This window comes from Schistocerca nitens, chromosome 6 (genome assembly GCF_023898315.1).
Source record: "Schistocerca nitens isolate TAMUIC-IGC-003100 chromosome 6, iqSchNite1.1, whole genome shotgun sequence".
NCBI classification, from domain to species: Eukaryota; Metazoa; Arthropoda; class Insecta; order Orthoptera; family Acrididae; genus Schistocerca; species Schistocerca nitens.
In genome coordinates, this window is record NC_064619.1 from 373,228,454 (window position 1) to 373,252,184 (window position 23,731).

At 39.2% G+C, this 23,731-nt stretch overlaps 1 protein-coding gene across 1 annotated transcript in view; it reads right to left on the minus strand.

The window, feature by feature from the left end:
• LOC126263641 (HEAT repeat-containing protein 1) overlaps positions 1 to 23,731 on the minus strand; it is a 291,901-nt gene that overhangs the window by 188,967 nt on the left and 79,203 nt on the right. The window contains exons 6-7 of the mRNA XM_049960733.1: positions 5,403 to 5,784; positions 5,042 to 5,298 (exon numbers count right to left, since the gene is read on the minus strand). Of these exons, the coding sequence (XP_049816690.1) occupies positions 5,042 to 5,298; positions 5,403 to 5,784 (639 nt within the window). The remainder of the gene's footprint in view (positions 1 to 5,041; positions 5,299 to 5,402; positions 5,785 to 23,731) is intronic.

The window sequence follows — 23,731 nt, forward strand, 5'->3', positions numbered from 1 at the left end:
TTCCCCACTCCCAAAATCATTCCAGCCTCAATTTACGTCAACCTACTGTCCCCACACCCTCCACCCAACTATTTTCAACCCCTCTGTCATCTTCTCACAATTTGCCTCCCCTCACTGTGTGCTGTGCCCTGCTGGCACAACCATCAGTCTTTTCCCCTTCTCTGCACCCCTCCTTTCCACTCCCCAATTCCTCACCACAGCCTCCTGACACTACGCCTAGAAACCCTGTCCTTCCACATCCTAGTCCCTTCATGTTCAGCCAGGCAGCGCTGATTCCTCTCCCCCCACCCATACCCTGCTACTCACCCCCTTCCTCGCCCCGCTATGGATTGTCACTCCCGTTCGATGCATTTCTGTTGCAGTCTGGCCAGAGTGGCCATGGATAGTGGTGTTCTAACTTGTGTGAATGTGTGTGCATTTTTCCTTTCTGAAGTAGGCTTTTGCCAATAGCCAATATGCAACAAATGTTCAATCATGCCTGTCAGCAAATCAATGTGTCATCTTTATGGTGAGCTCTGTTAATAATTTTTTTGTATGTTTGCAGATACACACCAGCAGTCCTGGTAATAATTGAAAACCACATGCTACAGCACTGATGAAATGGAGAAGAGCTTTGCCAGTCTGTTTTGGCTCCACTAGCAGCATGCTATAGTATTGTGGCGTGTGAATTTCAGTGATTACAAGGGCTGCAGGCATGTACCAGCAAATAAACGAAAACTTAATTACAACTCTATAAGCTACTAAAAAATACAATCAACTTCAATGTTTGCAAGCTTTGCATGCTAATTTAAGTTTTAAGATCTTCAAGTTTGTTGATAAAAACACTGTGCCTTGGCAGCACTGGGCAGACTAGATTGTGGCAGGACAACATGGGAACATACAACACCAAACCTCAGTGTCCCTGAAACTGCCTGTGTGAGAAGACTCTTTGGTATGGTGATACTGACTGTGCACTTTGAGTACCTCAAAATGGGTTTGAGTTATACAGAATAAGGATAGTATAGCAGATTTGGATGATATTACGCACTTAGCTGCATCATTGACAGATACGAGACTGGCTACAATTGGCATGAGGTCAACCGGGATTTGAATGTTGCCCACTGCATCAATTCACAAAGGTGACAGATGAAAATATTGGTGAAATTCAGATTTTTTTTCTGCATACTGGAATGCAGTAGACAAATAGGGTATGCTGCAATGAATAAAGCATACATTGAAGTTTCATTGGTATATTTTTATTGAAAAATCGTCACTGTGTAATTGGGATTTTCACGAGGCAGCTCAGACAGGAGGTAGATTGATGGTTGTCAGTGTAACTCCACTTGTGGTTATCTGAGAGAGAGAGAGAGGGGGGGGGGGGGTAAAGAAAAGACAACATTCAATATGCCTGAGACAAGTATGTTCCACGCAAGGTCTTAAGGGATAGGAAAGACCTACCGTGGTCAGAAAATTTCTATGTAAATAAAGAGAGCATCACAGATTCAAGAGAAGCCAAATCCTAGCTGACAAATAAAAGCTGAATGAAATGAAAGTAGCCTTAAGGAGAGCAATGAGAGAAGCATTCAATGACTTCTAAAGTAAAATTTTGTCAATCAATGTGACTAAAAACCTTAAAGAGGTTCTGGTGTTACACAGAATCAGTAAGCAATTTGGAATGATCTATTCACTCAGTGGCCACACAGGCACCAAACAGAAGATGATAGAAGGTGAAAATACTGAATTTGGTATTCCAAAATTTTTTCATCACAGATGATCATAATACGATCCCTCCTTCCAATCATCAAATGAACGTCGAAACGGCAGATACTGAGATAAACGATCGCAGAATAGAAAAGCAACCAGTGGAGGAAAGGCAACAGGACCAGATGAGATACCTATACTGTTCTACAAGGATTATGCGAAAGAACTTGCTCCTCTTCTAGCAGCAGTTTACTGTAGTTCACAGGAGTATCAATGGGTGCCCAGTGACTGGAAAGAAGCACAGGTTCTAGTTTTCAAGAGTTTTCTGGAATACGCGCGATAGGACCATTACTATTTACAATATATATACATGATCTAATAGAAAGACTTGGAAGCTCTTTAAACCTGTTCGTAGATGATGTGATTGTCTATAAGACAGTAGCAACACTAGAAGACAGTATCAATTTGTAGAATGAGCATAAGGAGAGCAATGAGATGAGGATTCAATGACTTCAAAAGTAAAATTTTGTCAACCAATGTGACTAAAAACTTTAAAAGGATCTCCTACTGTACAACTACACTATCAATGACAAACTGCTGGAAATAATATCTACAGTAAAACATCTAGATGTAACTACCCAGAGTGACCTTATGTGGAATGACCATATAAAACAAATAGTACGAAAAACAGGTGGCAGATTGAGATTAATGTGAAGAATCTTAAGGAAATGTAACTCACTCACGAAGGTAGGGGCTTAGAAGGTGCTTGTTTGATCGATTCTTGAGTACCGTTCATCAATGTGGGACCCTTACCAGGTACATCTGATAGAAGAGATAGAGAAGATCCAACAAAGAGCAATGTGCTTGATTACGGGATTGTTTAGTACGCGTACGAGTGTTACATAGACGCTTAATGAACTCTAGTTGCAGACACTACAAGAAAGGTGTTATGCATCATGAAGAGGTTTACTATTATAATTTTGAGAGAGTACTTTCCGAGAAGAGTTGGACAACATATCACTTCTTCCCGCAAAATGACTACAACAAAGAAAATTCGAGAAATTAGAGCTAATACAGAAGCTTACTGACAATCATTCTTCCAAGGCAACATTTGTGGGAGGAACATGGAAGGGAGGATCAGTTTTTGATACCAGAAGTACCCTTCAGCAAACACTGTCAGGTGACTTGCAGAGTAATGAGGTAGATGTAAACATTAACTGTGCTACAACCCAGAACCAAAATCACTATCTTTTCTGAAGTGCCTGAAAACAACTGATCACAGAGCACCTGTGCTGGCTAGTGTGAATTATTACATAACTGAAGATTAAGTACTCTCACGGATATGATGGAGTATTTAGCAAAATACTAAAGTACTGTACTTAGCCATATTTGTAATTTTTCCTTTAGTCAGTTTCCTGAAAGATTAAAGCACTCAGTAGCAAAATCACCTTATAAAGAGGGAGAAAGGGATATTGAAGACAATTTTAGACCTATTTCTAGGCCATCAGTGATTGCTATAGCTGTTGGGGCCATTCCTGTTCCTTACGTATATAAACAATGTGCCTTCTACTATTAACACGTGATTCTAACATATTTCTGTTTGCTGATGACAAGGACGTTGCGCACAATATTTCCACCGTTTCAAATAGTGCAGTTCCAGACATAAGTTCATGGCTTGTAGAAAATAAACTAATGCTAAACCATGGTAAGACTCATTTTTTACAGTTTCTAAAACACAATTCAACAAAACCTAATGTTCTAATGACACAAAACGGGCATTTGATTAGTGCAACTGAATAGTTCAAACTCCTAGGTGTTTGGATAGACAATAAATTGTCGTGGAAAGCCCATGTTCAGCATCCTGCACAAAGACTTAACACTGTCATTTTTAATATTGGAACAGCGTGTGAAGTAAGTGATAGCATGATACAGAAAGTAGTCTACTTCACTAATTTTGATTTGCTTATGGTGTATATTATTATATTTTGGGCTGACTCTTCCCATTCTCGAAAGGTATTTTTGGTTTTAAAACAGGCAGTTCTGGCAGTAAGTGGCAGAAGTTTGCAAACCTCTTGTCGATCTCTGTTCATTAGTCTGGCTATTCTGACATTGGCCTCTCAGTGTGTGTGTGTGTGTGTGTGTGTGTGTGTGTGTGTGTCAAAAATCTTAGCAGTAACCCAAGCACTTTCAAATCTACACTGAAGAGTTTCCTCTTGGGTCACTCATATTCTGTTAGGGCGTTCCCTGAAAAATTAAGCTTATTCCAGTATTACATTAATGACTGCGTTTATATAAACATACAGCTTGTTGTCTTTTCGGGATTCATAAACATTTTATTTTATCTATTAAAACTTCCCTGATGTAATTTCATGTACTGACACATTCCGTGAACATGGGGATTTGCTGCTCAATTTGGTCCAACAGAACTAGATGTGTAAAATAAAAAATCAAAAACAGAGACCTTGATGCAGCCTATGAGCCACACTTCTCCCACTAAACTGTGTTCCATGAGCTTCAGGAGGCTGACATATAAGTTTTGCAACCTGTTAGATGCTTTCCCTTTACGCAAAAGCACTGTGTTTGCTTAGCAAACATTGAGTCTTCCCCAGCATAAATGGACCCAGGAACAGTGAGGTAGCGACTTGTTTATAGACAATTTTCAACTTGATCTAGGAGCGTCATTTCCCAGTCAGCTGATTGTAAACATGCCTGGAACACATCACTGTGCAACTAATAGTGTCAGCTGTGCTGATACAGACACGTCATTCTCTCATCTGGGGCAGGATCATTTTAGGAGCATGTCCTGCCCAATGCATACCTAGTGATAATTGACGGCTGCCATCTACGAGATTTTGCAAGGTGGTTGGATATGGACCTGGTTTCCATCTGATTGCTAACAATGCCTGACCAGACAAAGCTGGCTTGGTGGACAGACACCCGCAACATGAAAACCTCTCATGCTCCCTCCCAACTGAACATATACGAGACACTGCACATTGAAGGGCTGCTGTTTTTTATGGCAAGTGCTGAAATGGTTCCTTTGAAAAGGGCACAGCCAATTTTCTTCCTTGTCCATCCCAAGTTTGAGTTTGTACTCCATCTGTAATGATGTGTCAACAATAGGATATTAAACTTTAATTCTACACCTTTCCTTCATTTTTCGTGAAGATATTCTGAAGTGATACAAACACATCACATGCCATACTGAAATACTCACTGATCAGTGAAGAGATGATATAATTCCATAAGAGAGATTTTCAGGTTAACACCTACTGTTTACTGGAATAATCAATATGCTGTCTAATGTATGTGGTATTTTTCTGACCAACAGTCACCTTTACAAAAATGTAAATGCCTTTACCTTTGAGCCTTCAACATATGCTACAGCCTCATCAAGAATCTTTTTACTCTCTTTTGCAGTAACTTTTTTGGTTATTGCTGAGGATTTAAACAGGAGAGCAAGAAACTTTTCAACAGTGTCGGAATTCTCAGGTTCTACAAGCTGTGCTGCCTCCTGCAAATATTCACTCATTCCAGGTATGCTATGGCAGGTAATGAGGCCTCTAAATGTTTTAACACAGATTTGTGTGGTGTCGCATTTATCAGGGTCAGGCATACCTAAAACAATAGAAATATTCATTTAATCAGAGTAACAATTCTCAATTAGAATGGGATTAAATATAAACAAGCGGTACAAGTTCAGTGATCACACATGTACATACCTCTCCTGATATACGTCAATAACATGTTAGTTCCAGCAAAAAATGATGTTAAAATGTCCCTAGCAATCTGGGCTTCTGCTTTCCCTCCAGGAAAGAGGTATGGAAAAACAGTAACCAGAATGTGTCCATCTTTTTCAAAAAAATTGTTAACTTGTTCACTGCAAATAATGTTTAGAACACTTGCAGCAATTTCAGTCCATTCTCCCCTCAGTATCCAACACTTCTTTGCAAGCTGTATGAGATTCTTCAGTAAATAATCAGGACCCAGTAACAATGTGAGAACAGATGAGTCAAAGCTGCTGAACACTTTTTTCACAACTCTTGGGCTATCATCTTTCATCCGCTCTGATAGACTGTCAACTAGGAGTTGCTCATCAATGGCCTATAACAATATGAAATTATTTACTCATAAAGAAATGATAGACATCTAAATAAAAATACCACAATCAGAATTTCCTAAAAGAAATTGTACACAGGAAGTTGTACTAAGGAGTTATTCATTAGGTATTCCAAATAATAGCAACTTCATCATCAGTATTGGCACCAAATAAGCATCAACAATTAGCAACAGATACATCGACATGGTTTGACAACTATCAAAAATGTCGTAAGTAAAATCATTGATTTACATAAATTTCATAGAGAGCACTTGATAACACATATCACAGCCCAGTTACCAAAACGCTCATGAGAAATAACTGGTTACGATTGAAGTAATTTATTTATTATTTATTTATTTTTCAAAAATATGGTCTACCATCAATATATGCAACTCATCTTGTAACACCAATCAGAAAAAATAATTAGCAACAGAAATGATAGCCAATGAAGTGCTTGAAAAAATAAGACTGAAATTTATTATCAATCTGAAACCGAAGATACAGCATGTACTAACAGAAAACACACAGCATTTTAAGCAAGACAAGATGTGATATGCAACATGGCACAGTTACCATCATCCATCTAACCACTGCAAACATCAATACTATCTGCAAAAATTCCAAGGAAGACTCAAATAGCAGGTCATCAACTTAAGCTCACACAATCAAAATCTGAATGGTACTATAAAATTAGAAACTGATAATCATTGAAGTAACGAAGATAATAGTTGCCGTTCAGTGTGTAAGTACTGACTGGAACCCAAGTGAAGAATATCTCTAGATTCTCTGCTTCTTGAAATTTTATAAGCAGGGTTTCAGGGGATGGTACGTGTGTATCTTCAAGAGTCTGCCAATTCAGGTTTTTCAACATTTCCATACCATTCACCCATGAGTGAAACAAATCTCTGACCATTCATGCCACCCTCCTTTGTACACATTCAGTATCACCTGTTAATCCCATCTGGTATGAGTCCTACACAACTGAGCAACCTTGTAAGAAGATGCCGGTGGGGTTTGGTTCAAGGAGTATTATTATTATTTCTTTCCTTTCCATTGCTGAATACTTCTGTTATCTTTAGTAATTGGTTGAGTTGTTGATTGGTTGCTGCCAGTAGTTTTAGATCATCCATGTATAGCAAATGTGTGATTTTGTGTGGGTATGTACCAGTAATATTATATCCATAATTTGTATTATTTAGCATGTTGGATAGTGGGTTCAGAGCAAGACAGAACCAGAAAGGACTTAATGAGTCTCCTTGCTATATTCCACGCTTAATCTGTATTGGCTGTGATGTGATATTATCTGAATTTGTTTGGATATTAAGTGTGGTTTTCCAGTTTTTCATTACTATGTTTAGAAACTGTATCAATTTAGGATCTACTTTGTATATTTCCAATATCTGTAGTAACCATGAGTGGGGTACACTATCAAAAGCTTTTTGGTAATCAATGTATGCGTAGTGTAGCGACCTTTGTTTAGTTTTAGCTTGATATGTCACCTCTGCATCTATTATCAGTTGCTCTTTACATCCTCGTGCTCCTTTGCAGCAGCATTTTTGTTCTTCATTTATAATTTTGTTCTGTGTTGTATGTGTCATTAATTTCTGTGTAATGACTGAAGTTAATATTTTGTAGATTGTTGGTAGGCATGTTATGGGGCGATATTTAGCTGGGTTTGCTGTGTCTGCTTGATCTTTAGGTTTCAGATAAGTTATTCCATGTGTAAGTGTATCAGGGAATATGTATGGGTCTGCAATGTAACTGTTAAATAATTTAGTTAGATGTGAATGTGTTGAGGTGAGCTTCTTTAGCCAGAAATTTGCTATTTTATCATTTCCAGGGGCTTTCCAATTGTGAGTAGAATTAATTGCTCGGGTGACTTCATGTTGCAAAATTATCACTTCAGGCATTTGTGGTATCATCTTGTATGTGTCTGTTTCTGCTTGTATCCACCGTGCATGCGTGTTATGTTGTACCAGGTTTGACCATATGTTGCTCCAGAAGTGTTCCATGTCTGTTATGTTTGGTGGATTGTCTATTTTTATGTGTGTGTTATCTATTGTTTGGTAAAATTTCTTTTGGTTTGTGTTGAATGTTTGGTTTTGTTTCCTTCTATTTTCACTTTTTTTTATCTTCTAAGTCGTTTGGCCAATGCTTGTAATTTCTGCTTCTTTTCATCTAATTGCTCTATCACTTCTTGTTGTGAGATTTTACCTAACCTTTCTCGTTTTTTGTCTGATATTTCATTTCTTATAAATTGTTGTAGCTGTCCAATGTCTTTTCTCAGTTTTTCTATTCTGATCTGTAGCCTGTGTTGCCATGCTGGTTTTGTGGGTTTCTTCTGTGTGTTGGTTGGTTCTGATCTCTGCCTAGTGTGTATATTTAGTGTAGTGAGTGCTCCTACATAAACCAGTACTTGTAACTCTCCCATAGTTGTGTATTCATTTATTTTGTTGCGTATGATTGTGTTGATAGTTTTTATTGTTGTTTCGACTTGTGGGTTATTTGGTGGTCTATGCAAGAATCGTCTAATGTCTGTATTTGTGTCTTTGTATCGTATATATGTCAACTGAAATTTTTCTTATACATCTAACATGTGTGTCACTTTATGTTCTATTTGTGCTTGTGCTGGTGGCTGTCTTTAAGATTTCGTTTTCCTCTGATTGTTTAATTGATGCGTGTTGTTCTTTGTTTGTTTGCTCTGGGATGTTTGAGTCCATTACTGTATTTTCTTCTTCTTCGAATTGCACATTATTTTGTTCCAGTATTTGTTGTACTACCTGTTTGATGTTTTCTAATTCTGACTGGGGTATCCTGTTATCTTTTATTATTACACGGATCTGATCAGCTAGTCGTTGTTCTGTTAAAAATTTTAATTCCGGGTATCTGGTAATAAATGTTGTGTATACTTGTGATCTGTATCCAGTTGTGTTGGTTCCTAGGTTTGTTGCTTGGTAATAACAGAACATGAGGTGTCGATTAACTTCATCTGACCATCTCATCCTCTGTCTTTGTTTTCCTTCTAGGGTGGTTGCAGGAAGCATATCCTGCAAAACACCTCTATTTGGATTTAAATCATTTTCCAGTTGGCTAGCAGGGTCATTACCATTGTGGGCGGGCATAGGGTTCAAGTGTCGTCCCCGACCATGACGGCGCTTGTCCGAGGCTTCTTTAGTTCTGTCCTGAACCAAGTAATCACACTAAAAGGGGGGTTAGCCCTATTAGTGGTTTGTTCTTTTCGTCGCCTTTTACGACTGGCAGAACATACCGGACGCCTATTCTTTTCCCGGGCCTCCACGGGGATTATTATTATTATTATTATTATTATTATATGCCTCGGAAAAATTGGAACTTTGGACAACAAACTGGCGATGAGAAACAAAAAATTATGTTTGGATGCTGGAATGTGCAAGGTATTTCCACTAAAATAAATTTACTACCTGCAGAACTTGACATGTTCAACATGGATGTTGTCATACTCTCTGAAACAAAGAAGAAAGGCCAAGGAGAAGAAGAGCTGGATAATTATGTACATATCTGGAGTGGGGTATCAAAAGCAGTAAGAGCCAAAGCAGGAGTCTCCATTGCGATAAAGAAATCATGGAAAGAAAGAATCACAAATTGGACATTCATCAATCAACGTATTATAACTGTTGAAATGACATTATTTGCTAGGGAAGTTGTGATTATTGGCGTATATGCATCCACGAACGACACAAAAGATAAGGAGAAAGAAATATTCTGGGCCAACCTCAGGGAGACTATCGAAAAAATCCCAAGAAGAAAGGAACTGATTATCATGGGAGATCTGAATGGAAGGGTAGGAATTAGAGAATCTTGTAGAATAGTAGGAAAACATGGAGAGGACGAATATAATGACAATGGGGAACGACTGATTGCAATTTGTGAACAATTTGATCTAAAAATTACCAACACATTTTTCAAACATAAGGACATTCATAAATATACTTGACAACAGAACACTAAAGAACTTCGTTCTATAATAGATTATATTATCATCAGGCAAACAAGTAGTTTCAAAGCAGTAGACGTCAGATCTTATAGAGGAGCCCAGTGTGGATCAGACCACTATCTAGTTAAAATGAAGTTTTCCTGGCCATGGAAGAATGCAAGGAGTGATACAAGTAACATAAATAAAACGAACCAGACTGAGAAAGATGAAAATTTACTTTTTAATATTGACAGCCTACAAGACGAAAGTATCAGAACACTCTTTGCGGCCAGGATGGAAAGGAAACTGGTTGAATCATTTGAAGGAAGTACAGAGGAAATATATGACTATATAAAAGCTAATGTGAAAATCATAACAACAGAGGTGTTGGGTAAAAAAGACTGCAACCACAACCGTGCAGCAGAGTGGTGGTCAGAGGAACTAGAGGTCCTCGTTAGAGAAAAACGAAATGCATTCCTTCAGTGGTTGAATGATAAATCAGAAGAAACAAGCTCAATATACAAGGAAAAGAAGAATGAAGTGATGAAAAACATAAGGATGGCAAAAAATGAAGCATGGGAAAGAACATGTGCCAAGGTGAATAGCAAATTAGGATTTGGGAGAGCAAAAGAAGCATGGTCAGTATTGAAAGGGCTTCGACAGGATAAAAAAAGCAAAACTAATCTCCAACTGATAACACAAAAGGAATGGGAAGAGTATTTCCAAAAATTATTAAATGAGAACAGAGAAGAGTATCTAGAAGAAGGAACAGGGGAAGAAAAAGGACATGAAGATGATGAGATCCAGATTTTAGAAAGTGAAATACTTCAGGCATTGAGAACAGGAAAGAACGGTAAATCACCGGGACCAGGCAATATCAATCTGGAGTGTCTGAAATATGGTGGTGACAAAATTGTGAAACTGATAACACAGCTTTTCAACAAAATGATACATGGAGATTCAATACCCAATGAGATGAAGCTAGCTTACATTAATAGAATATTTAAGAAAGGGGATCGCAAAATTTGTTCAAACTATCGAGGAATTTGTGTTACAAACATATTAATGAGAATTTTTGCGAAAGTAATTAAACACAATATGGAAAAAAAATTTAGAACCCAAGAAGAACAATGTGGATTCACGGCTGGGAGATCATGTGTAGATCATATTTTCACATTACGACAGATTTTGGAGAAACATAGGGAAAAATCAAAAAATATATGATTAATTTTCATAGATCTAGAAAAAGCGTATGATACTGTTCCAAGAAAATTACTTTGGAGAGCACTTCATATGGCAAACATAAACCCTTCCTTGATTAAAATAATACAACAGATGTATAAAGATAATATTTGCCAAGTGAAAGTTGGTAATAAACTTTCACATATAATTAGAACAGGGCCGTCCCATGTCACCATCATTATTTAAAATCTATATAGATATTAGCCTTAGAACATGGTCTCGTAAATGTAATAGTATGGGATTAAAAATAAGAGATGGAGTTTACCTACATCATTTATTATTTGCTGATGATCAAGTAGTCGTAGCACAAGATGGGGAGGACGCTAACTATATGTGCAATCAACTAGCAGTAGCATACAAAACTTGGGGTTTGAAGATTAATTACCAAAAAACAGAGTACTTGACTAATGATTCAGATGAGCTATACACTGAAGGAAAGAAAATCAAAAAGATAAACACTTTCTGTTATTTGGGATCCATTTTAGAAATCGAGGGAAAATCAGAGTCAGAAATCAATAAAAGAATTAGTAGTGGACGGAGGGTCATTGGGATGCTTAACTCAGTCTTATGGAGCAGGAATGTAATGAGCAGAACTAAAAAATTAATATACAAATCCATATTAGAGAGTGTGGTTCTGTATGGAACAGAGACCTGGACAATTAACATGAAGCACATTAAAAAATTACAAGCTCTAGAGATGGACTTTTGGAGAAGATCGGCAAGAATCTCCAGGAAAGAAAAGATAAGGAACACCGAAATAATAAGGAGAATGGAAATAAAAGAAAGAATATATGACGTAATGGGTAGGAAGAAATTACAATGGTATGGGCATGTACAACGGATGGAGAAAACCAGAATACCAAAATTGATACTGGAGTGGGAACCGGAGGAGAGAAGAAGAAGACGACGACCTATGACTACCTGGCTCCAAAATGTACAGCACACAATGAGGAGAATGGGCGCAGAGGAAGAAGACACACAAGATCGAAACACCTGGAGGAATATTTTGAGAATATAGTTTAAGAACGTTTATTGTTTGTATTGTAATTTCCAAGTAAAGTATTATGTTGGAGATAAGCCTCTGTAATGAGGAAAAGCTCAAAATAAAAAATAATAAAAAAATTATTATTATTATTATTATTATTATTATATTATTATTATTTTACTGAACCACATCTGCTGCAGAAAGGTTAGAGAATCCATGGCAAGAGTCAACTGAAAACATAAGAGAGAAATGTACTAGGCAGATATTTATAACGCAAATGAAAATAACATATTGTATTTAAAAAACAGACAGGTAGGAGTCACATTTTGAGGGTTCTGTATAAACCGCAATTATTTACATAGACAATGCTTCTACAAGTTCTGATGAGTGAGTTTGTGAGTATCAAAGTATGTGACATAAATGGCCATATCTTTCGACTGTGTTGACTTAGAACCTTAATTGTTTTTACACTGCCAACTTGATACCTCCTACCATTCTGAGAAAGAGGGGTCTTACCAGATAGATAGATAGATAGATAGATAGATAGATAGATAGACAGACAGACATAGTGATCCTATAAGTGTCCTATTTTTACTGGCTGAGGAATGGAATCCTAAAAAATGAGTCCAGCAATATAAACCAGTTAGAAATGAAAACAACAGAAAGTTCATGGATGCAATGGCAGCAGGAAAAATGAAAAAGGAATGGTTGTTGGAAGGACAGATTCAGCACATATAACAAAATTAACTTTTGAAGAACTTAAAAGGAAAATCATTAGCATTAAGAGTGGTAGTGTAGGTCCTCATTTGTGAGTAATCAATAAAAAAGAATTTCACAGGATCCTCTAGAATCTAGAGATTTAAAAATAAGAGTATTATGCAGAGTAGCAGCATTGCATAGTGGTTAAGGTACATTCCTTGCATGCAGAAGATCGTGGGTTTGAATCCCACCAAGTGCTTTGATATTTTTCATTTTTAAATCTTTATTGAAATTACCTTGATCATTATTTTTATTCAATCGGTTGGTCTAAATGTATTTTTTCAGTTTATATCCTTTGTCACACCATTTTCATCATCGTATTAACTTTGTCATTTGCTCTCCTTCCATCAAGTGTTTTCATCTTGAATCTTTGTCGCTGTGATCTGAATTATTTTTATGTATTATGGAATCTTTGTCCATGTGATTTTAATTATTTTTATGTACTAACTTCTATTTAACGCCTTCCTTTTATCATTTTGTATTTTCATCAGTGTTACTGCATTCATTGTTTCTATTCCACATTTTGCTCGAATTCTGTTTTATTTGTAATCCCTTCTTTCACTCAAGTTTCCATCTGTGTTATTTTGTCAATATAGCAGCAAGAATTTATGGTTTAACAGCAAGCTACAATATAAATATTTGTCGCTACCAAAATGCTTTGTTTTGAAATGCAAAATATCTAGTACATAAGTCGCAGGTTCTCAATTAACGAAATATTATTGCAAGCCACAACACTGTAGTTTCCCATGCAGAAAATCTAAAAACTCACTGTGACCTGAAATTTGCAAGCAAAACTGTAAACACACGAACCAAAATATGACATCACAGCAGCCACTAACATTGCGTCACTGTCATTAGTCAAAGTTGACGTAGCTTATTGAATATTTCTCTTCAACCAGGAAATGTGACAATACTAGAAGTGTGCTAAAATGCACTTACAAATGAGCCACACTGATATTTATAATGTTCATTCTCAGAATCATTTAGCTGTAATTTTCTAATATTCACAATTTACAAAGTCACCTGTATCAAAACTTAAATACGTATGAGAGACAGAAAATATCAGCTAACTTCATTCACAAAGTGAAAGAAATAAAAACAACATTCTCATTGGCTACTCATGATTGGTTGTCTTGATTTCCGTGAGTCATCATACCGTTATCAACAGTGTAAAAACTGCTGACACAGGAAGTGCACTATAACCCAAACAACTGTGCAGCAGGAAGGAAATTTGCTGTCACAGACGCAAATGTTCATAGGTGGAACAGATGAAAAATAAAGAACAACAAACTTTCAGTGAACTACACCACGAAGTTTTCACTATTTGGAGCAGCAGGTTGTTCAGTAATGCATGAGAAACACAATGAATGATGCTCGATTACTTGAGAAATTATCTGAATGAAGATACTAGACGAAAGAAGAATTTTTCAGATGCATGTGTCACAGAATTCAAAGTAAGTACTGGCTGATGCATGAGAATGATAAAGAGGCCAGTTCTTATATTACAACACAGAACTATGCTATAGCTCAGCGACTTCCCATGGTATATCATGAAAAATTACTTGCATATTAGCATAATATAATCAATCTTAGGAAACGGCATGACTATTTGCTAAGCCACAAGGGCAATGCTGATCAGATTTCTGTTTATTTCAATGTGCCATCAAATGTTACTAGTGATGTAAAGGGCTTTGAAAGTGTTTCTATAAGGAGTTCTGGCAATGAGAAGACAAGAATAGTAGTAATGCTGGGTGCACTGCCTGTAGGTCTCCAGTGCTACCTAACTACCTGGTACAGCTGCTTTCACCTCCTCATCATTTCGGAATCGTCATCCACCAAAGTCCTCATTCATCTTGCTGAACACAATATATGATAACTATATGGTGGATGTTGCCATACCTCCCACTTGAATCTCTGCAACAGTTCTGACGTTTTGACATTTGGCGGGCCATGTGTAGTGTTGTGTTATCATGCAAGGAAACCACACTGGCACTCAATTTCCCCTGGCGCGTTTCTTTAATTGTCTTACACAACCAGTTTAATGTTTGACAACATGAAGCAGAGTTGAATGTCGTGCCTTGGGGCATAAATTACATGTCTACCACACCTTTCACGTCAAAGAACACTGTTGCCATCACTTTTCCTGCTGAAGGTTAGACCTTGGCCTTCTTTCATCTTGGTAATATGGTTTGCACCCATTCCACTGATGCACTCTCTGTTTCGGCAAAGAAGTGGTGGACCCAAGTTTCATGCCCTCTGATGATTTGCCACAGAATCTCACTGCCCTTCACAGAATACTGTTAAAAAATGCCAGAGATTATTGGAAACGTTGTCCCTTGTGAATATTGTGAGCACCTGTGGGACCCAACCAGCACACAGTTTATAATATCCAATGTGCTGGTGAACAATGGAGAACACATTGCCATACGAAATGTTCAGCATGCTGGCACTTTCCTGCAGTGTTGTGCGCCAATCCTCTCTAAATATCACATCCACACAGTCAACATTTGCAACGGTACTGGCCTGCCTTTGCAATATTCACCAGTGAGATGTGTGCGTCCAGTATCAAATTGCTTACATCGCTTTATTTCACAATGAATGTCTATGGAATTGAGCCACTTAGCCCATAGAAATCTGATTGATGCTCACACCTCAAATTTTGAATGAACATCCAGTTGACATTCCACTGAGCCTAGCCCGCACCGCATACATAACACAACAAGATATCACACCACCCATCCTACCGGACATTTCAGCCTTTATTGTCACACACTACACACTGGCCATGGTCATGACACACAGTATGCTCTTGCAGCAAGATGGTGTAACTTCTTTTTGATTCACCCTCATAATAATTTATAGTAGCATGACCTCATATCTTCAAGTAATGGATGTTGTTGGGAGTAAATAATCTAAGATTGACATGTGACAGCTTTACCATGATTGACTTCTTCAACGATACCATACCTTCACCGCAAGGGGAGGAGGAGGGGGAGGGGTAGGAGGAGGGGGAGGGGTGGGGGAGTTAAAGAAACTCCCAGTATCCAGGATGGACCAGTGGAGGATCCTTACTGCCTGGGGAAGAATCTCAAGTGAATCTATTGTGAAATGATTCAAAAAGCACTGCATATCCAATAAGGTTATGCATGGCTCAGGAGATGACATACGATGGGAGGAGTGTCAGGAAGAAAGAAATGTCAGTAGGTTTACAAATGAAGATAGTGATGCCAGTGATAATAATTATGATAACAATGGTGGTGGTGATAATGACGATGCCAATGATGTTCGCAATTACAGTTACTGATATCACAAGGATGGTAAGCAATAAAGAAAGTGAAAATAAAAATTAGGTAAGACAGTTCTTTTTGTTTATTTTTTATCTCCTCTTATTATCAAAATTTAGACAATCAATAAACGAAGTTTAAAATAAGTATAATGATAACTTTTTTTAGGCAGATATTTTGTATCAGTAAAACAGTTTGTGACTCTGGTAAGTCAGATTATGTTAAAAATAAAATATTCCCAAGGAGGCTAAAAAAAAAAAAAAACAGGAAGAGGGGGTTGTCTTGTATTCAGGATCATCTTACACTCAGCTCCATAAGGAAGATGGTTTCAAAAAGTCCGTCTCACACTTGGGGGCCTCTCCATGTAAGAGTCAGTGGTACAATGTTGCCCACCTATTGCAGCCTGTTATCTTTACTTCCAAAGCATCCTTCCCAATATCCTCTGTGGTTAACCAATCCACAAGTTCATTCCTCGGAATACCAATATTATAGGGGAACACGAGGAATACCTTCATTTTCCCAATGTTGCAAAAGTCTAGGAAAAGATCTTGTACTTGTCAAAGAATGCTAAGAACAACAGTGGGCTATAGCCTGCACAGTCCTCATTCAGTCACTACAGGTGAGGACAGACTAATGCGATGGGGTTGGGTGTACTGCCATAAATCCTGCCACAAATGAGTAGCATCCATTAGGCAGGGAGTGTTGCTCACTTGTCCTTATGCATGTAAAGGCATAGCTTGTCCCACCTTCAGCATTTGAGCCATCCAGATAAACACTAACAGAATTAGAGTATTCACCTGAATATCGACAGGAACAAATGGCAAAAAAGCAAGGGTTCTATGACATCCTTTGCGCCAAGACAAAGGTCTAGGTGAATCTGTTGGTAATGCAAGAAATGTTAGGGTGTTCCCAAACATAACATAGTGAGAGGATTGAGAAGAGGTAAGCAGAAGCCATAACCAATAGACTGTTAGATGAGCTGATACTGAAATTCTTGACCAGTACCATGTCTCTGGAAACCTTAATTATCATAAAATGAAGGCATTGATTCAAATGTTCTGGATGGCTTGTTGATCTCTGCCTCTAGATGGAACAGCCCAAACTCTGGGAGATGTAGGACATTAGATTTTAACTGGCATGCCTGATTAAGCTTTCATAAAAAGGACAGCTATATGTCAGCAAAAATGCACGATGCAACTTTTGGCACAGATAAACTGGAGTGCATGAGTACATGCAAAATATTCTGTTTTGCTTACAGCGCCTTGTAGTTAACACTCAGTGACCCTCATCTTGGAAGCACTATAGTACTTGCAAAAATCATCAATATATACGGATGCTGAGACTCTAGCTCCCACTCCATTGATTTCTGTTAATAAGACGGTCACACTCAGCACTGACCTTTGTCGTTGTTGTGGTCTTCAGTCCTGAGACTGGTTTGATGCAGCTCTCCATGCTACTCTATCCTGTGCTAGCTTCTTCATGTCCCGTTACTTACTGCAACCTACATCCTTCTGAATCTGTTTAGTGTATTCATCGCTTGGTCTCCCTCTACGACTTTAACCTCCACGCTGCCCTCCAATACTAAATTGGTGATCCCTTGATGCCTCAGGATATGCCCTACCTACCGATCCATTCTTCTAGTCAAGTTGTGCCACAAATTTCCCTTCTCTCCAATTCTATTCAATACCTCCTCATTAGTTGTGTGATCTACCCATCTAATCTTCAGCATTCTTCTGTAGCACCACATTTTGAAAGCTTCAATTCTGTTCTTGTCTAAACTATTTATCGTCCACGTTTCACTTCCATACGTGGCTACACTCCATACAAATACTTTCAGAAACGATTTCCTGACACTTAAATCTATACTCAATGTTAACAAATTTCTCTTCTTCAGAAACGCTTTCCTTGCCATTGCCAGTCTACATTTTATATCCTCTCTACTTCGACCATCATCAGTTATTTTGCTCCCGAAATAGCAAAACTCATTTACTACTTTAAGCGTCTCATTTCCTAATGTAATTCCCGCAGCATCACCTGATTTAATTTGACTACATTCCATTTTGCTTTAGTTGATGTTCATCTTATATCCTCCTTTCAAGACACTGTCCATCCCGTTCAGCTTCTCTTCCAGGTCCTTTGCTCTCTCTGACAGAATTACAATGTCATCGGCAAACCTCAAAGTTTTTATTTCTTCTCCATGGATTTTAATTCCTACTCTGAAATTTTCTTTTGTTTCCTTTACTTCTTGCTCAATATACAGACTGAATAACATCAGGGATAGGCTACAACCCTGTCTCACCCCCTTCCCAACCACTGCATCCCTTTTATGCCCCTCGACTCTTGTAATTGCCATATGGTTTCTGTACAAATTGTAAATAGCCTTTCGCTCCCTGTATTTTACCCCTGCCACCTTCAGAATTTGAAAGAGACTATTCCAGTCAACATTGTCAAAAGCTTTCTCTAAGTCTACAAATGCTAGAAATGTAGGTTTGCCTTTCCTTAATCTATTTTCTAAGATAAGTCGTAGGGTCAGTCCCTTATGGGACTCTTATTTACATGAGAAGCACTATAAGAATTCTAAAAATCAAATAAAAACAGTCTCAATCGCATTTTCAGAGTTTTATTCATGAGCAACCTGTTTCGGCCCTTTCCTCAGACCACCCTCAGGCTCTTACCTGTCATTGTGCTCTGTAAGTGACATCCTTACTTCTATGGATATAGCCCCGTCTACCATTTCCAGCAGTCACAATTGCAGGGAAAAGCCTGAGGATGGTCTGAGGAAAGGGCTGAATCTGGTGTTCACGAATAAAAATCTGAAAACTCAATCCAGACTATTTTTATTTGATTTTTGGCATTTTATACCAACCGCTGCTTTGCTCCAATTGCAGAATGCTTTCTAAAACCATAAAAATTACTGACTTGGTCTCTGAGAGATTGCTGAGAGAAGTTTGGCTGAAAATCAGTGGAGTCAACAGACAACACACTCATGCAAGGTGATGAGGATGTGGTGGTGCCATGTAGTGTCGCGGGGTTTATGGAGGACAAAGAAGACAGCTATGAGATGCTGACACCGGGTAAAAGCCATTCTGAGTGGGCCGACCCACGTGAAATACACACTATGAATTACACAAGAGGCCATTCATGCTAAGGGTCTAGCACAGTCACTGAATTACCATGTGCTCAACCTATTTACATAGGACACTGGTAAGACAGAATGGTCTGTAGCTATCCGCTTCTTGTGGGGTGTTTCTTGGTTACAAAACTCTGATAATCATACTTTCTCTCCACTCGAGTGGGAACTTGCCCTCAAATCAGATTCAGTTAAAAATAATAAAGATGAGGGTCTTGCATTTTATAGGTAGATAGTCTAACATTTGATTTGTATCCAGTCAGGGCCCAGAGCTGTATTTTGGGAGATTGATTGTGTGCCGAGATGTGTTATAGAGTTCCAAAGATTCTGTATTGAAATACTGGATGGCACTATCTGTTCGTCTTGTGTGGAAACAGAAGGCAGGAGGGGGATAGTTTACACATGACAATGCTTGGACGAAGTGCATCACCACATTGACAGTAGTGAAAGTAGTGCCAGCTTACACTGTGTCATCCTTATGGAAGCCTAGGATATCAGTCAATTTACAAACAGGGTGAGTCAAAAAGGACTTTGCAACTTTGGAATGATACAGAAATGTATTGAGATACCTTACTGAACTGGTAGATGTATCATTTTGTAGCAAACAATGTCATGTTTCACATGAAAGTGTCAAGTGTTACTTTCACTCAATGTGACTAGCATTTGTGTTGCAACAAACGTAACATCAGTAATCAATTTTTTTCAACACTCGTTGCAGCAAATCGTGTGTAACTTGTGCAACGGCAGCTTAGATTTGATTTTTCAGGTCGCTAAATCGTTTGGTAGGGGAGGAACACACACACAATCTTCAATGAAAGCCCAGAGAAAGAAATCCACTGGTGTCAAGTCTGGGAAGTGAGGTAACCATGTGATTGGCCCTTCATGTCCTATCCACTGACCTGGGAAGTGATTATCAAGGATAATCTCGAACTTCCGTGAGGAAATGAGGTAGTGCACAATCTTGCTGGTAGTAAACCAGCCCATCTCGGTCATCTTCACTGGTCTGTGGAATTAAAATGTTTTCAAGCGTATCCAGACAGACAATATCAGTGACGGTTTTTTGCATGAAGAAGAAAGGGCCGTACGCTTTCAATTTCCTAAGGGCAACAGCAGGCCTGCTTGGGGTTTTTTTAGCATATTCAGTGCAAAACTTACACCGAACATCAGTTGCAGAGTTCGTTTCATGAAACCAAAACACACAGTGAGCATACTCCGCACCAGTGAAAACAGACATTTTAATTGTGCTGATGGTGGAATGAGGTACTGATGCACTACGAGGTGCATTCAAGTTCTAAGGCCTCCGATTTTTTTTCTCTGGACTGGAAAGAGATAGAAACATGCGCATTGTTTTAAAATGAGGCCGCGTTCATTGTCAATACGTCCCAGATATGGCAGCACCGTACGGCAGATGGAATTTTACCGCTAGCAGCGAGAATGAGAACTGTTTTAAATACTTAAAATGGCGACGTTTTCCTTACTTGAACGGTGTGCAATCATCCGTTTTCTGAATTTGCGTGGTGTGAAACCAATTGAAATTCATCGACAGTTGAAGGAGACATGTGGTGATGGAGTTATGGATGTGTCGAAAGTGCGTTCGTGGGTGCGACAGTTTAATGAAGGCAGAACATCGTGTGACAACAAACCGAAACAACCTCGGGCTCGCACAAGCCGGTCTGACGACATGATCGAGAAAGTGGAGAGAATTGTTTTGGGGGATCGCCGAATGACTGTTGAACAGATCGGCTCCAGAGTTGGCATTTCTGTGGGTTCTGTGCACACAATCCTGCATGACGACCTGAAAATGCGAAAAGTGTCATCCAGGTGGGTGCCACGAATGCTGACGGACGACCACATGGCTGCCCGTGTGGCATGTTGCCAAGCAATGTTGACGTGCAACGACAGCATGAATGGGACTTTCTTTTCGTCGGTTGTGACAATGGATGAGACGTGGATGCCATTTTTCAATCCAGAAACAAAGCACCACTCAGCTCAATGGAAGCACACAGATTCACCGCCACCAAAAAAATTTCGGGTAACCGCCAGTGCTGAAAAAATGATGGTGTCCATGTTCTGGGACAGCTAGGGCATAATCCTTACCCATTGCGTTCCAGAGAGCACTATGGTAACAGGTGCATCCTACGAAAATGTTTTGAAGAACAAATTCCTTCCTGCACTGCAACAAAAACGTCTGGGAAGGGCTGCGCGTGTGCTGTTTCACCAAGACAACGCACACGCACATCGAGCTAACGTTACGCCACAGTTTCTTCGTGATAACAACTTTGAAGTGATTCCTCATGCTCCCTACTCACCTGACCTGGCTCCTAGTGACTTTTGGCTTTTTCCAACAATGAAAGACACTCTCCGTGGCCGCACATTCACCAGCCGTGCTGCTATTGCCTCAGCGATTTTCCAGTGGTCGAAACAGACTCCTAAAGAAGCCTTCGCCGCTGCCATGGAATCATGGCGTCAGCGTTGTGAAAAATGTGTACGTCTGCAGGGCCATTACGTCGAGAAGTAATGCCAGTTTCTTCGATTTTGGGTGAGTAGTTAATTAGAAAAAAAATCGGAGGCCTTAGAACTTGAATGCACCTCGTACATGACTCAAACTTTGGTTGTTTGCTACAAAATGATTCTGTAAATTACCTCAATAAATTTCTATATCATTCCAAAGAAAGCCCTTTTTGACTCACCCTGTACTGCTGAAGTGCATTTAATGACCTCAGTGACACCCTCTGTCCACCATAGGACTGGCTTCCAGCAGAGAGATCTTGAGGAAAGTGATATCACCCAGGGAAGCATATCAAGCATTAAGGATGTGTTAAATGTGTGCCAATTAGCATTCTTATGAACACAACGTGGGGGATGAGAGGTGTGTGTGTGTGGGGGGGGGGGGGGGGGGCAATGTCCAATATTGATGTGGCTAGGATAAAATGATCAGGTAGTGATCACTACCATAGAGATCATCATGATCCTTCCACTGAGTAATAGGAAAAACAAACAGATCTTAAAGTGGAAGGCTGCAAAGCATCCATGTGCTGTACTAAAATGAATGGAGAGCTGTTTTTTAGTATATGAGATCAAGATTTAAAACCAACTGAACTAATGAGTTCTCACAGTTAGTGGTCTTAGTGCTGCCCCATATAAGGTTATGGGCTTCAAAACTGCCCAGTACAAGAAAAGATAGGAGTAGCCAAATCAAAGATCTCACACTACACCATCCCTTTCTCCCTGGGGCACAGATGGGGCAACAGACATTACAAAGGTAATTCTATTCTATTCTTCTTCTTCTTCTTCTTTTTTCAGGCACACTGCCACTGCTTCCATCATGGCATTAAGTGATATTCGGCCACTAGATGACATGCCCCACTACACCCTCTTTCAGGACCAGTTCTGTTCTTATAATAGGCTTGCCAATTACATAAAATGGGTGAATGTGTCGTAAGAAATCAGGTTTCCTCAAGAGCTATGCAAACCACTGGTTAAAGCAAGGGCAAGTGTTTGTCAGCAATGTGGCAACAGTGATCATTACAATTCCATTGGATTGTGTCTGCACGTAAGTCTAATGACAGTAAGTAAAGAATACAATTGTTTATCACAATTCGGTTTGGGTTGGCACTAGGTGTTGGTTGTCACCTGATTGCATGATTTCAACAGCAGAGGAGGAGACTTAAAAGGAATCTGGAGCTACTGGATCTGTATTGAAATTTGGTTTCTTCTTTTTTCCTCCTTGTGCGATTTGGATTCGGTAGGAGGAGTATCAGGATCTGAGTCTGGTACAGATGAGGAATGGGTTGTTCTGAGACCTGATGTCCGCACCTCTTGCAGCTGCTGGTAGTTATTAGAGGACTGGGTTGTGGTGGTTGGATAGTAGGACCAGAAGAGAGCATCCCTCTGCTAGGAGATTTCAGTCAGGTAGAGATCTTTATTACATGAGTGGAGAAGGGTGAGGTACCCAGCACAGATGCAGATGTAAGAGAGAGGGGAAGCTGGGGAGTCCCCTCCATCATATGAATGTATTAACTAAGGTGGCTGACAGGGCCCAGTGGCAAGGAAGGAGGGTATGTTTGTCTTTGATGGAAGGGTTACTTTTTGGGGAGTAACTTGCTGTCATCTGGTTTCCTGATACATTAAATGATCAAAGATCTTGAACTCTTGGATAGTATATTCTCTTCTTGCAACATGGCGCCTTGGTGATCAATGTGTGTGTGTGTGGGGGGGGGGGGGGGGGTGATCCTCTCCATAACTGATGCAGTAAGATGGTGGTACAGAGGGTGGGCGGGGCCACCCTGTGTATTAGTCATCTGCGATCTCTGTAGATAGGTTCATTTGCACACCTAAATGACACATGGCCAAATTTCATACATTTGAAGCACTTCATGATGGGTGGTACATAAGGTTTTTCATCACCCCAACAGACCGTAACACTGGTAGTAAGCCACCCTTAATGTCCAAGATAATTGCTCGAATGTCTACTTTGTTATTTTTAAGCCTTCATTGGATCTGAAGGATAAAACTGACTTGATACCATTTCAGATCAGCATATAATTCTTCATTTGTTTCAGGTATAATGTTCCTGTGGAAGATTATACCTTCGAAT